Source organism: Numida meleagris, chromosome 3, assembly GCF_002078875.1.
Source record: "Numida meleagris isolate 19003 breed g44 Domestic line chromosome 3, NumMel1.0, whole genome shotgun sequence".
Taxonomy (NCBI): Eukaryota; Metazoa; Chordata; class Aves; order Galliformes; family Numididae; genus Numida; species Numida meleagris.
In genome coordinates this window covers 16704937-16718195 of record NC_034411.1, presented here as the reverse complement: position 1 = coordinate 16718195, position 13259 = coordinate 16704937, and the positions used below count along the sequence as shown (strand labels likewise).

General features: G+C 50.2%; 1 protein-coding gene across 6 annotated transcripts in view; it reads left to right on the top strand.

Annotated features, from left to right (window-relative positions):
* Positions 1 to 12374, top strand: part of STUM (stum, mechanosensory transduction mediator homolog) — a 39984-nt gene extending 27610 nt beyond the window's left edge. Inside the window, exons 2-5 of one of the 6 annotated variants that reach the window (XM_021389437.1) lie at positions 1704 to 1883; positions 6397 to 6405; positions 8634 to 9388; positions 10414 to 12374. In XM_021389437.1, coding sequence (XP_021245112.1) covers positions 1704 to 1883; positions 6397 to 6405; positions 8634 to 8674 — 230 coding nt within the window. In that variant the 3' untranslated portion in view covers positions 8675 to 9388; positions 10414 to 12374. Of the gene's footprint in view, positions 1 to 1703; positions 1884 to 6396; positions 9389 to 10413 lie in introns of all 6 variants that reach the window. The other 5 variants (XM_021389438.1, XM_021389436.1, XM_021389435.1 and 2 more) reach the window with 5 other exon arrangements.

The following is a 13259-nucleotide window of genomic DNA, read 5'->3' as shown; positions in this document are numbered from 1 at the left end:
AAGAAACCATGAAAGAAAATAAGGTGGGTAAAGCAGGGCAGAGATCTGGGATAATCATCGTCATAGAATCATTAAGGTTGGAAAGACCACTAAGTTAACTTAGTCCACCATGTCCACTAAGCCATGTCACTCAGATCCCACATAGAAGGTGCGAAAGCCAGCGAGCAAACAACAAACCTCTCACTCAGCGAGTAGCGGGATGGCTGATGCAACACCCTTTGGGATTAAAGCCATTCCCCCTTTTCTTCTCCCCACCCCATCGGGCAGCCTGCCAGCAGTGCCGGGCCATAGGGCTGCCTCCCACTGTGCCCCGCTGCAATGCTGCGGCACGGCTGCTGCGTGCTGGCTGCAGCACAGAGCGGGTGGGTGGGAGGATGAGAGGCCGGTAGCAAGAAGGCATGCGGGTTTGGGGAGCTGGTGGGGTGTTAGGAGTATGCTGGAGCGGAAGGCTGCAGAAGATGGTGATATTAAAAATAGGCTGTAGGCAGCCTTCCTAGCATGTTAACTGCCTGTTCTCCTTGTGACCCGCTGAGTAAGAAATGATAGCAGCAGCAGAGTGCGTGTGTCCCACCATCCTGGCAGGGCAGGACAATGTCGTTTTGCTCCTCGGCAGAGCCTTCCGCTCTGTCTGGCTGCTGCAGTCTGCAGGACGGATGCAGGCTGAGCGTTTCCTGCCACCTGCAGTCAAGCCAAGTGACTCCCTTCTTCCCCAGAGTTCAGTAAGGCACTGGTGTACATCAAAGATGAGCTCACTCATTCACATCTCAGAGGTTGTTCACGTGTTCCTGCTCTTGCAAAGAGAAAAGGGCAAGTTCATAGAAACCACTGGACACTGTTCTGCAGGGTTTGCAATTCCAAACATTCACCAAAGAAACTTTCACAGAATTGGGTTATCCAGCACAAACCACACCACACCTTTGCACCTACCTTGGCAACGCTGTATTTAGACTTAAAAAAATAGAAAGACAAAGTATAATGATAAGAAGTGTTGAAATGCGTACTTAGATCAGGTAATGCAATCTCCTGACCAACAGCTCATATACTATGGGTGTCAGTAGCATTTTCTTCTGTTCTTTGCAGATGCTGTGTGTTGCTGCAGGTTGGCTGTGGGTACTATGAGGCTTCCCCAAACTGTGCTCTCAGCTATCCATGGAAACAGAACGTCAGCTGCAAATAAATGCTCAGGCTCAACCAATGTGCTAAATTCAGGAAAAATCTTTGTAATTTCTGCTGTGTTCTCCTTCTCCCAAACTTTTACTTTCACACATGGATGAGTTTATTCATTTGAATTGTTTTAGGAAATCTTGGGGGTGTGTGAAAGTTTTGGAAGTTTGGCTCTGGTGGAGGCAGGGTCTGCAGCACCAGGTGAGCCTGGCTGCAATGCCTCAGCAGCACCACTTTTTTAAGTATGCTCCTTCTGGAGCGGTATTCAGGAGCAGTATCAGACTGACAGTTTTCAAAGACGTATGTCCATGAAATGAGATGTACTGCTTTGTACAGCCAGTAGAGATGTAAGTCTGGGTAGAAATTTCCCTTTTAGAGCTTCTGTGGAGAAAATATGTGCTTCCATTTATCCTCTTGTAGAGTGTTTGCTAATTTCCAGCACAGCAATTGGAGCAAGATGCTCTGGAAAGCAGGTTTAGAGGAAGAAAGCTGGCATCAATCTGTGGCTTCACTATGTTTTCTGGCTGCTTTCTTCATAGGAACGTTTGTATCAGCTTTCACTGTGCTGTGTGGAGCCCGGACTGACCTCCCTGACAGGCACATATGCTGTGTCTTCTGGCTGAACATTGCTGCTGCGCTGATCCAGATCCTGACAGCAATTGTGATGGTCGGCTGGATTATGAGTATATTTTGGGGGATGGACATGGTCATTCTTGCAAGTAAGTACAGTGCAATTCCCACTCCATATGCCTTACATTGCTGAGACACCACTAATGCCCCTGCAGCCCCCACACAGCTCTGTAGGGTGCAAGAGCCACAGGATGTGCTCTGCAAGCTCATGAGAAACGGCAGGCAGAAGAGCTGTGGGAGTGGTTAGGGACACTCATACTCAGGCTGCCCTGTTGCACCATCTGGAAGCCTCCCAAGCCACCATGCAGTTTAGAATCTTCTGTTCCTTTCTAAAACATTAAAAGTGCAGGAAGGGGTGAGGACCTCAGCACTGCAAGCTCTGTTGCCTGGAGCCCTTCCTCCCTGGTTGCACTGATGTGTGGCTTTGAACAGGAAAGCCCTTTTTCCCTCATGGCCCAACCCCCACCTCTCCCACGATGTAGAAAAGCCCTTTGGATACTGTAGGACCTTCCATCCTTCCCCAAATCTATTTATCCAAAGGCTTTTTTTCAGTGTTCCATCACGTTCTTAGGCTGAACAGGACTGTTGAGCTATTCCTGGAAGGAACTCTCCTACACCCTTTAAGGATCTGAAACATTAGTCTGGGGGAAGAAGAGAAGAATCTTTCATAGAGCATACATAAGTTAGGTCACCCAGTTTGTTAACCACATATTGCCAGTCTAGAACCCAAACTCTGTCACTTTACCTGCTAAAGACTTTCACTGGTGTGAAATGGAGGATCATTTTCTATCACACAGCAGAGAATAAAGGTGGCTGCTTCTGATTTTGGAGGTGAGGCTGCTGGTAACTCATAGTGCTGGTTGCATCCCATTTCAGAACTGCTCCCATTCCAGAAGCTGGCAGAGGCAGGTGGGCACGGCCCCAACAGAATGGGTCTAGGATCTTCCAGCCCAAGGGGACCAGCAGCTCCCAGAGTGAGGGCTGCTCCTGGAGAACATCTTATAAGGAGGTTTTGCTGTTTAGTTTGAAAGGGCTCCACATAGTCATCTCTGCTGATGACATCTGCTGGAGGAGGAAGGGGGGTCTCAGGAAACTCCCTGCATCTGCAAAACAATGAAATGAGTGAAACTGAAAGGACAGCAGGAGACCAGGCACATCTTCAGCTGCCAAACCCATGGGTTAAACTCACTTGCCAAAGCATCTGCTGCTTTCTAAGCCAGCCTCAATTTGCAGGCTGAGTTCAGGGTGATTCTCACACAGAGCAAAAGTTGGTTGTTAAAAACTTGAATGCCATTGAGACAAAAGGCTTTCCTCAGGACACAGGCAGCACTACACTTTGCTTTCCCCCACAAACCAGCTGCCAGGTTTCATCTCAGATGCCCCTGTGTGTCAGGGGCAGTCTGAGCTATTTCTTAGGATAAAACGTGAATGAGTCCTTATCTATGGAATGACTCTAAGAACCCACCCAATCTGTGTGTAATTGGGTCATTAAGTATTCGTACCAACACACACCAGTGCTATTGCTCTGCTGGATATCCTTAGCATGTGGGGCACTGGTGGCAAAGCCAGTTTTGCAGTGGCAAGCACCTGTTCACATGAAGAGCTGCAGCTGAAACTGTGACTTTCCTTTCTCCATAGTCTTGCTTGTGTATGACACAGACACACATAAGCTGAGCAGGCGGCTGGCTTTAAGGAGGCTCCACCTGATTTTCCAGGATGATTGCTGGGGAAAAATTTACAGCTTTATCCAGCTTCCTCTGCTAGAAGAGAAGGGCAAGTGGAACCTACGTGCTTCATGATAACCAGCTGTATATAACCGGACAAGTTGCAGCCTTCAGCAGTTTCTTGCTGCCTCATTAAATAGTTAGGTTCTTTACAATACAGTACAGTTCTTTGCAATACAGAGGAAATCATGGATAAGTAAAGCAGCTCTTGGTTAATGGAGGAAAAAAGAAAACGTAGTTTTTCCATCAAAGCAGAAAACAGAAGTGATCAATTGTTCTCACTTGAATCAAACAGTGTGCCAGGGATGAAGTGAAATGGTTTGGGTTTCTTTTGTGTTTGTTTTCATGTTGAAACAAAACAAAGCAAAACCAAACCCCACCAAAACAGAGTCATTAAAAAATGAAATAAGGTTTTGAGTGCAAGAAATAAGACATTCCATGTAAAAACACTGCCGCGCAAAATATTTTGCCGTGGTTGGGTTTGGTTTGCTTAAGAGTAGAAACAAGTTGTTTGTGATTTGTTGGGCTAAACCCATAAACTGTTGAAACTTGAGTCTGCATTTGGCTGCAGAGGAGTTAAAAGACACTGAAGCAATGCCTACCTCTAGACTTCCTCACCATTAAATGGCTGAGTCTGTGCATCCCCATGACAGCGCCATACGTTCAGGTAGCATGATTTTGGTGGGCTAAAGGGCAGGCAACGCATGTGGTATCACAGACAAACTGGCTGGAGGGCCTTTGCTCTGGATTTCCATGCTGTGAGGGATCAGTTCCAGGCAGAGCCCGTGCTGCAAAGCATGCTTGTGTTGTTGGTTGACAGAGTGCTGGGCGCAGCTAGGGAGGCTGGTTGCAGTTCTCCCCTTCCTAGGGCTCCCTAGTTCTCACCACTGAGAGAGGAACCCTGCCAGAGCCCGGTCCAAGAGGGGAGCCTTGAGGATAAAGTCATGCTGTCTGGCTTTAATGAGGGGGAAAATGAGAGGAATTATAAGTCAATCAGGTGCACTTCAGTTCCTGGAACAAGTAATCAAATGGATGACTTGCATGCATTTAGGAAATAAAAAGAAATAAAGCGAGAGTCAGCCTGGGTTTGTCAAGAACAAGCTGTGTCAAACTGGCCTCATTCCATTCTGTGGCAGCGGAATTCATGATGTGAACTGAGAAGACAATCAGACATGCATCTTGACTTTCAGACATAGATATTCTGTCACACAGCACTCTTCCAAGCAGGCCAGGAGACATGGTCTGTGTGAAAGAGTTGAGAGCAGTTCTCTGAATACATTTTTCTTTAATTCACTCTGAAACAGAAGCTACAAAGACAGATATTTTGTAAGGCCCCTCCTGAAACTAGTTTTGTTCAGTCTTTTCATTCAGGACTGGATGATGGTGTGGGCAAGCAGCAGGCCCATCAAGAACAGGGTCAGGGTTCAGGTGGGATCCTGACTAATTGAAGAAACGGTCTGAAAAATGTTACCAAGCATATGGCTTTGGGAACAGCTCTTCGTTTTACCTGCTATCTGAAAGTAAAGGTAGATGGAAAAGCAGCCCCTTATTCTTTTGGAAAAAAATAAGCTGGACTCACCTCCCTGCAGTAAGCCACAGATATCCTGTGAGCAGCTACAGCACTGTGCCCTCCCTGAGTCCTGTCTGGCTCAGGGGACAGAAGTCAGGGAGTATTTGTCCAGGCATTGTTGCACCTCTGATGAACACAATGCAGAAGTCAAGTGTGGCCTTTGAAGGAAGCCCTTGCTCACCTTCCGCCCTCTCAGTTAGGTGCGTGTGGCTGTGCCCATGGCTGAGAGAAGGCACTGTCACCTGCGGCTTCAGAGGATGGGGACTCCTGCTGCAGCAACCCTTGGCCTCTCCAAGATTCACTGACAACCAGTAGTAAGAAATTACCTGTGCTAGTACCGCCCACTTGTCACTCCTTTGCTAATTGTGTTGCTTAGACCTTGCCATAAGCAGCAGATGATTGCATGGTTACTGCATTGTCGGTTTGGCTCCCAGAGACTTTGGGATGTGTCACCAAGGCTCATCTTCTCTGTACAAGGCCCATGCTAGGGTAGGTTCTGCAGTTCCTCTGCTAAGAAAAGAGAAGGGAAAGTGTTTGAGAGACTCAGAAGAGAAGAGTATTCCCCCAAGGACTGGTGACCCTCCATGAGACGAAGCAAATTCTGAGGGCAAATTGCTTACTTAGAACCATTATTACTTTTATAAATCTAAATAGAGCTGTACCCCAGACTGTGCCCAAGGTAGGTAGGTGAAATAACATTTGTTGTGGTCTTCTACCAGATGCTGCTGTGGTAGGGTACGTTCTCGCCATAGTTGATGAATATTAGGTCCAGGCCTAGACAGCAGTACCCAGCCAGGCCAAGATACACAGCAGTCATGAGTTGCCTGTGGGTACGAGCAAACTTAGCAGCCAGTCTGGAGAGAATCCATCAGGTGTAGTTTTCCTGGCTGTAGGACTATGAACAGTGCACAGCATACACCATCTCTTAGGCCATTCCTTTTCTGTCCAGCCCATGCAATGGCAATGCCACTGAGGAGAAGCAATGTAACCTCTTGGCCTTGGAGGCATTCAGCTTAGGGACGGGAACCTCAAAGACAGACGAGGATTCCCCTGTGCTCTCTATACAAGAACCCCCAAACAAAAATGATCCAATTCAAACACGAAGATCTTAGATAAATAGAGCCTTGACAAGGTTTAGCCCCGGTGTGAATGTTCGGTTGTAGAAAAGATGTTCTCTGTTTACTCCACAGCCCTGATTTATCCATTCTTTTCTGGTTCTTCATGTGTTTTGGATATATTGTCTACAGTTACATTTCTCCCTCTCTCTTTCTTTCATGTTCCTTTGCCTCCTTTTGTTCACCATCAAAGTTTCACAAGGTAAGTTTCTTTCTGTTCCTCCTCCTCAGCCTTGCACCCCAGGGCAGATCCCAGCAAGCAGCGGGCACCTGGCTGGGGCGAGGAGTTCAGGCCTGGCTGGGGCAGGTGCTGCCCGCTCCCAGCTGACATCCAGCCGTGTCCGTGGTGTCTGTGTGTCTGTCTGCCTGTCTCCGTCTGTCCTGTGGCTGTGGGGCACAGGAAGGACATTGCCTCTAGCTTGCAGTCAGCACCCCCAGCCTGAGAGCAGGGTGCCCACAAATTCCAGTGCTCCCATAGCAGAGGATGCCTAAGCTCTTATTGGAGAAACCTGAGGCACCAGCACCAGCCCACCAAGGTACTGGGTGGAAGGTCTCAGTGTATTGCTATGGCTGAAAGACAAACCCAGGTCAAAATGTCTCCTGGGCTGTGCACAGGTGCCCTGAGGACTCCTCTGGAGCACCTTGCTCTGGTCTCAGAGAGCCCTGCACAGGGACACAATCCCAGGGAGGTCGTTGGTAAGACAGTCTGCATGCAGGTTGGTTGCCTTTTGCCTCTAAACACAAGTTTGTAATGATTTACAGAAGTGCAATTTCAAGTAAACATGGTTAAGTTCTTGATTCAGGGCCAGACGTTGATCCTGGAGCTGACTGCTTTACCAAACTGCACTTCAACTGCATTGCTGCAAAGGCACACTAACAGAGCACTACTTTGCACAGAATACCTATTGCTACATCAGAAGCGCAGTAGCTGTTTCCCCATATAAACTATTTCATAAGACAGATAAGTATTTTAATGACAAAATTTAGCAAAGGAGAGCTCATTTGGCTTGCTCTGGTCATGTAAAGAGAGACACAAGCTCTGCCATTGCAGTTGGCTTCCAGCCAGTTGCAAACCAAGAGGCAAGTCTGAAGGGATTTCTATTGTATCTTATTAAAGGCAAGGCTGCACAAACAAGTAATTGCAAGCAGGAGATCTAGGCTGCCAAGGCTGGATGTATGCAGGGAGTGTTCCAGAGTGCAGCAAAGCTCATTTGCCAGGCCACTTCTTAGTGCACCAACAAGTCCCTTCGAGCTAATGGTTGTGGTGCCTGTGGGTGTTTTGTGCTCAGCTGTTTTAACGGACTGACAGAAGCCTTACACGGGGGTTGGAAAGAAACTTTAAAAACATCAGTGCTCAATGAGTTAAGTATTCTTCTAAGATGCAGAATTTCAGGTTTATTTGAAATTCAAAATTCAAAAATTACAGTCTAATTACTTGATTCAAGAAAAAACATCAGATTTTTAGAAGACTGCTGGTTGGAAGAGCTTCGCTATTGCAGGCAGTGCAAGTAAGGACAGTTTGTTCTTTGTATTTCTTTTCTTTTTAAAAGGAGACCTGTCCTGCTACAATCCCAGCTTCTCTCATAAAGGAATCAGGTAAATCTTCTGGTGAGGTCATTGCAGCCAGCTGGGAAAGTGTCAAAAAGCCATTCTTTTCTCAAACCCAGTGTCACACAAGAGCTGTAGTTACTCTCTCTCCTATCTCCTGGCCCCAGCAGCTCCCCTTCGTCCCTACAGCCAGACAGCAAGCAGCGGGGTCCCGGCCCCAAGGAGCCATGGTGAGTAGGACAGGATACTTGAGCCCTTGCAGGAGTGGCTTGTACACACCTTGGTGGTGATGTGCACTGGATTTGCTACTGAAAAGCTCCATTTTCCCCACTGCTGCTGTGCCTTGACATGAGCACCTCATTCTGCTGGCCTGAAGCAAAGCAAATGGGTAATGAGGCAGTGAGAGCCTGTGAAGGACTGAGGTTACTTACCCTGCAGCCACAGGTACCCACAGCACTCTGGAACCTCTCACAGCAGCAAAGCCAGGCACCGTGCCTGCCACCAGCATCTGCAGGGCTGCGTGCTCAGGTCGCTGTGCCCATGGCAGCAAGGGGCAGCACGCCGTCCCAGCGCCCAGCAGCAGGGAGGCGGCAGCCCCCGGTCTCCTCACAGGGGTACCCCAGGCTCCTGGTGCAGCCGGCTGCAGGCCACACCGAGGGTCTTCCTTAGGGACTGGCACTAATCATGTTCCCTTCCCCCCCTCCTCACAGGCTCCAAGGAGCAGGGAATCCCACAGCAGCTGTAGTGGCTGGGACAAGTATGTTCAGAGAAACACGGCGAGCGATTTCCTTGGGCGGCTGTGGGCCACGGACCTTCTCATTACCCTTTATCTCTCTTCTTCCTTTTGTTTTGTGCCTGCCCCCGGTCCACCTGCCTGTCCAGCGGAGCGGCGGTACCGAGCACCCGAGGGAGACTTGCACTGACTGAGCAGCAGAGATGGGGCGAGCGCACCGCGCCTTGGGACTGGCCCCAGCGAGCCCACGGTGGGCGGATGAGGAGGAGGAAGAGGAGGGTGCCGAGAGGAGGGAGGCCTCTGGGAATGGTGGCACCTGGGCAGGCAGTGGCACTGAGGGGGTGGGAGATGCTGTGCTGTCTGCCCTCCCAGCAGGAAATGGCCAGAGCTATTTTGCCTCCTGTTTTGCTCGCTGTTAAAGAAAACCAGCTGTAAACATCAAATGCCAAGGAGCTATTAATAGATACGTGTACAGTCTGTAAAAGCAAACAAGTTGTACAATTTTTCCCCTCCAAGAAGCCATTCTTGACTGCTTTGTGGCAACAGAGGGCTCAGCCCAGCCTCCTCTGCTGTGTATTTATGATGCTCGGCGAAGCTATATCACTGCGAATGTCTTGAGAAATGTGCTCCCTGTAAATCGCGTTGTACTGCTGAACTGAGCTGGGCCATGCCCTCCTTCAATCCACTGGCACCATGCAAGCACCTGCTCCCACTGGCCTCAGGAGGCTCCCGCTGGCAGCAAGCAGAGCACTCCATGCTGCCAAAAGCTCCTGCTGTAAAGGCTTCTTTTCTTCCCCTTCCCCTGGAAGGGACGTGCTGGCAGTGTCTCCTTGCTCTGGAAATGGATCCCTGCAGTGCGACCCACGGTACCGGCTGACATGGCAGCTCTGCTCTGCTACCTGCGGTAAGTGCCTGGGGCCTGGGGGTTGCGCGTCTGGGGGTGCCTGTGGTCTGTGGCCTATGGCTCTTGGGGCACATGATTAGCAAGAGGATAAGATACAAACAAGAAGAAAATGGATCTATGAAAGAGCCTTCAGGTTATATGTAAACTGATATTCCACAGGTCCAGCTATTTACAGTAAGCCTCTCCACCTGCAGGCAGCAGTGAAGTGGGCTCTTGGGAAGACAGCTGCCAACTGCTGCTTCTCGTTAATCTGGGCTGGAGTGTGCTTAGGAGGAAAGGCAGCACAGCTGTCCCACCTCCACACTGTGCACAGCAGCAGTGCTTGCGAAATCCATGCCAAATGAATGAGCTGCAGGTTGCACTAGGAAAGAAGCGATCTGGGAGCAGCCTGCTCTAAAGCCAAGAGATGAGGTCCTCAGGATCACCCTGGTGTTATAAAGCAGCCAGATAAAACCTTAAGGTACAGAAGCCCTTCCCGAGGTTGAAACTTGGGCAGCAAGAAAGCAGCCAAGTATCACCCAGGAACAACGTGTTTCGGTGCCCACAAGGATGAATTCATTTGCAGAAGGATATGAATATTCAGTGGCCATTCCACTGCTGCAGTAAAAACTGCTCCTTTCAGAGGCCCTGCAGGAGCCAGGAGCAGTTGTGTGGTCCTCAAGGAACAAGCTGAGGGCTGCAGTTAGGATAGCCTAAGCTCCTGTGTGTCCTGAGGCTCCTGTCCTTCCTTCACCCCGCACACTGCAGCCCAGTTGGAACAGCAGCAGGGCTCAGGCGATGCTGAAGCCTGAGTTCACATTTCCCCAGAGCATGGCCCCTGGCCCACAGTTCCCTTCAGCACAGGGACAGGCAGATCTGACCAAAGGAGAGAAGGCATTTATAGGGTAGAGCTGTAAAATCTCCTCCCGCACAGGGATAGGAACCACAGCTCACATGCTGGTGAGCAAAGCAATGCAATGGAAGCACAGGTGAAAGTGCTGCTCTGAAGCTCTCTCTCCTAAGCAGTGCTTTTCATTATTTTTTAGGGCCAGAAGAATCACCTGGCACCTTCATGCCTCCCCTGACACAGGTGCACGTTGCGTGCTGGAGGCCTCATTTGTGCCTGCGGGAGTAGGGCCCCGGCCCCCTCCTCTCCGCACACATCAGCTGATGCTTCCACCAGAATATTCCTCTCTGCCTCCCTTCATGGTTTTGGTGCAGCAAACACCAGAAGGCTGTGACCGTGCTTCTTGCTGATCTCTGCACACGATCCAGCTGCCGACCAGGACTAAGACATGTGGCACTGAGCTGGCTCGATATCATCCTTTGCTTTGTGAGTATAAATGTTTTAGGTGCAAGTGTTACAGCTAAAGAGCAATAGTAAGTTGTGAAGACTGCAACTGCTTTGCCACCATCAGCCAGCAACAAACTATTTTCTGCTGCTCTTTTCTGATTGTGAAAACCATGTTTTTCAAAAAGGGCTGTAATGAAACAGTTTCAACCAGGCTGAAACGCTGCTTTACTGCTTGTCGGGAAGCACTGTCAGGTAGAGACCAAACAAACACTTTTCTGAATTTGCGATGAGTTATCATGTAGCTTCTCTCTGGATCAGCTGAACCACTGCAATGGGGGGAGCACAGAAATGTTGATGAATTTGTTGGTGTTGCCGGTTTGTATTTATCACAGAAAAAGAGCCATGGAAAATGCTCGCTGTCCTGCCCAAATCCCAAGAAATCACATGTTCCTGTCCATGTGCATCAGCTGCCACACATTTCACTACAGACCTTTTGCATCTGCTGGACACTGCTCCCTGGCACAGCCTCTGTGCTGCGGGAGCTGTTACACAGGGCTCCACCTCAGGGAAGCCCACACATGAAGTCTCACAGTGCCCACACTCTCCAGGGGCAGCTTTGTTCCATCCTGGTGATGCATTCTCATCTTTTTGGAATGACCCATGCACATGCTCAGCCAGCAGAGCCTCCTCTCACCCTACCACTGCACAGCACCACGGGGCACTGCACAGGGCTTTGTCCCATGAGTACACTTCTTTTTTGAAGTGCTCAGCCCGAACAAAACGTTCTACATGTCAACACCAACACTTCATTGGCACTTAGAATGGCCTGAGAAGAGCCATAAACGCAGACAGACCTAATGTTCCTTCCAGCCTAAAGTGGAGGCTTCTCCCAAGCACTCAGTGGCGATGCATCCCCGTGGTTCCCAGCTGACGTTTCTCTGCGTTCGTGCACACTACTCACTTTCAGGCAGTTTTGGAATTGGTTATCCTACCTGGAACTCGGCATTTCCAGTCCACCTGCATACCACCCCCAGTGACCACGGCACCAGATGAGCTGGGATAACTGCAACGAGCCCGGCAGGAGCCCGCACCACCTGCCAGCTATCCTTCCTCCCCACCATCTGTAATTGTGACCTCTCCCTGCGCTCACCCAGAGGGCAGCAGCACTCCCTTGGTATGCTTCCGCCCGAGTGACGAGGGAACTGATGCCTGCGTGCATCATCTGCTCCCTATATGGAGTTGGTGCTGGTGCCCTGACATTCAGCCTGCATTCTGTTTCTGTGCTGGTGCCCGACCTGACCCCTGCGGTCAGGGAGGAGGGCTTCTGTGCCCACTGATGTTGCCGACTGTTTGGTTGTGATGTGCTGTGTTTTGATACTGTGGATTTTCTCTCTCTCTCTCTTTTTTTTTTTTTTTTAAGTTAAATATATTCTATTGCTGTACAAATGGAATGAAACACATTCTCTTTATGTAGCCCAGACAAAATCCACCAGGCCTGCATTTAGATGGGGTTTCTTCCCACGGGGCAGCAGAGGCCTGGCTGGGGTCCTCACTTCAGTGTGGCCATCTCGGCACTGCTGAGACAGTGGGAGCAAAGCCACCCCTGGAGCTGGTGGGTGCTTTCTCACCTCGGTTTTCTCTTCAACCCTTGCACTTTGAAACGACCCTGGTCACATTCCCATACGTGAGCTGGTGCCACTGGGCAGGTGCGTCCTGAAAAGGGTATGAAGTTATCGTGGTGGGGTTGTGATGGGGTCCCTGCTGGGAGCAGCAGCTACCTGCAGGCTCAGCGGGGGAGTTCTACAAAATGCTGCTCTGCTTTGAGGTCTCAAAGGGCTGACAGCCCTCCAAAATACAACAGGGTATTCTGACTGAGGAAAAGTCCCTTTCTGGCTACTACTATCCAAGAGTACTCCACAGCGGCTCCACGCCAGGCATGCTGCACACACAGGTAAGGACACAGAAACCAGCCCCCTCCCAGCCACACGCGCTTTGCCGTGCAGCTGGACCCCACCAGCACCAACCCAGACATGCTCATGGTGGGAGTTCTGCACAGTCACGTGGAAGTGACCTCTGCAGCTGGAGCTCACCTAGGGGCAAAGCAGGATTAGTGCAAGTTGTATGTGTACTATCTCAGAAACCTGACAGACAAGCTGTTCAAATATACGTATGAACCCTAATAAAGCCATGAGAGGAGAACGAACGATCCCAGCAATGATACTGCAGTTACAGTACGCTTTGGAGAGCGTTTGCAACAGAGAATCATCGCGGCGTGGAGGAGGATGGAGGCTTCAAGCCCAGCGAGAGTGAAACGTGACGCAAGGCATAGAAACGGGGGAGCGCGGGAACAAAGTGGGGAGCGCGTGAAAAACTCCGTGTGAAAGAAAAGGACTCGCGCGGAAAAGCACAGCGCGCAGCGGGGAGCAGCGGGGAGCAGCGGCGGTGCCGCGCTGCCACCTGCCGGGCTACGGCCGCGCCGTGCCGGAACCACGGCCACCACGCGGCAGGAGAACGGCTGCAATAGCGGCAGCAGGGACCGCCCTAATCCAAATGTGGGAAGAGGCTGCTTGCACCAGGAGCCTGTGGTGCTCCTGTGCC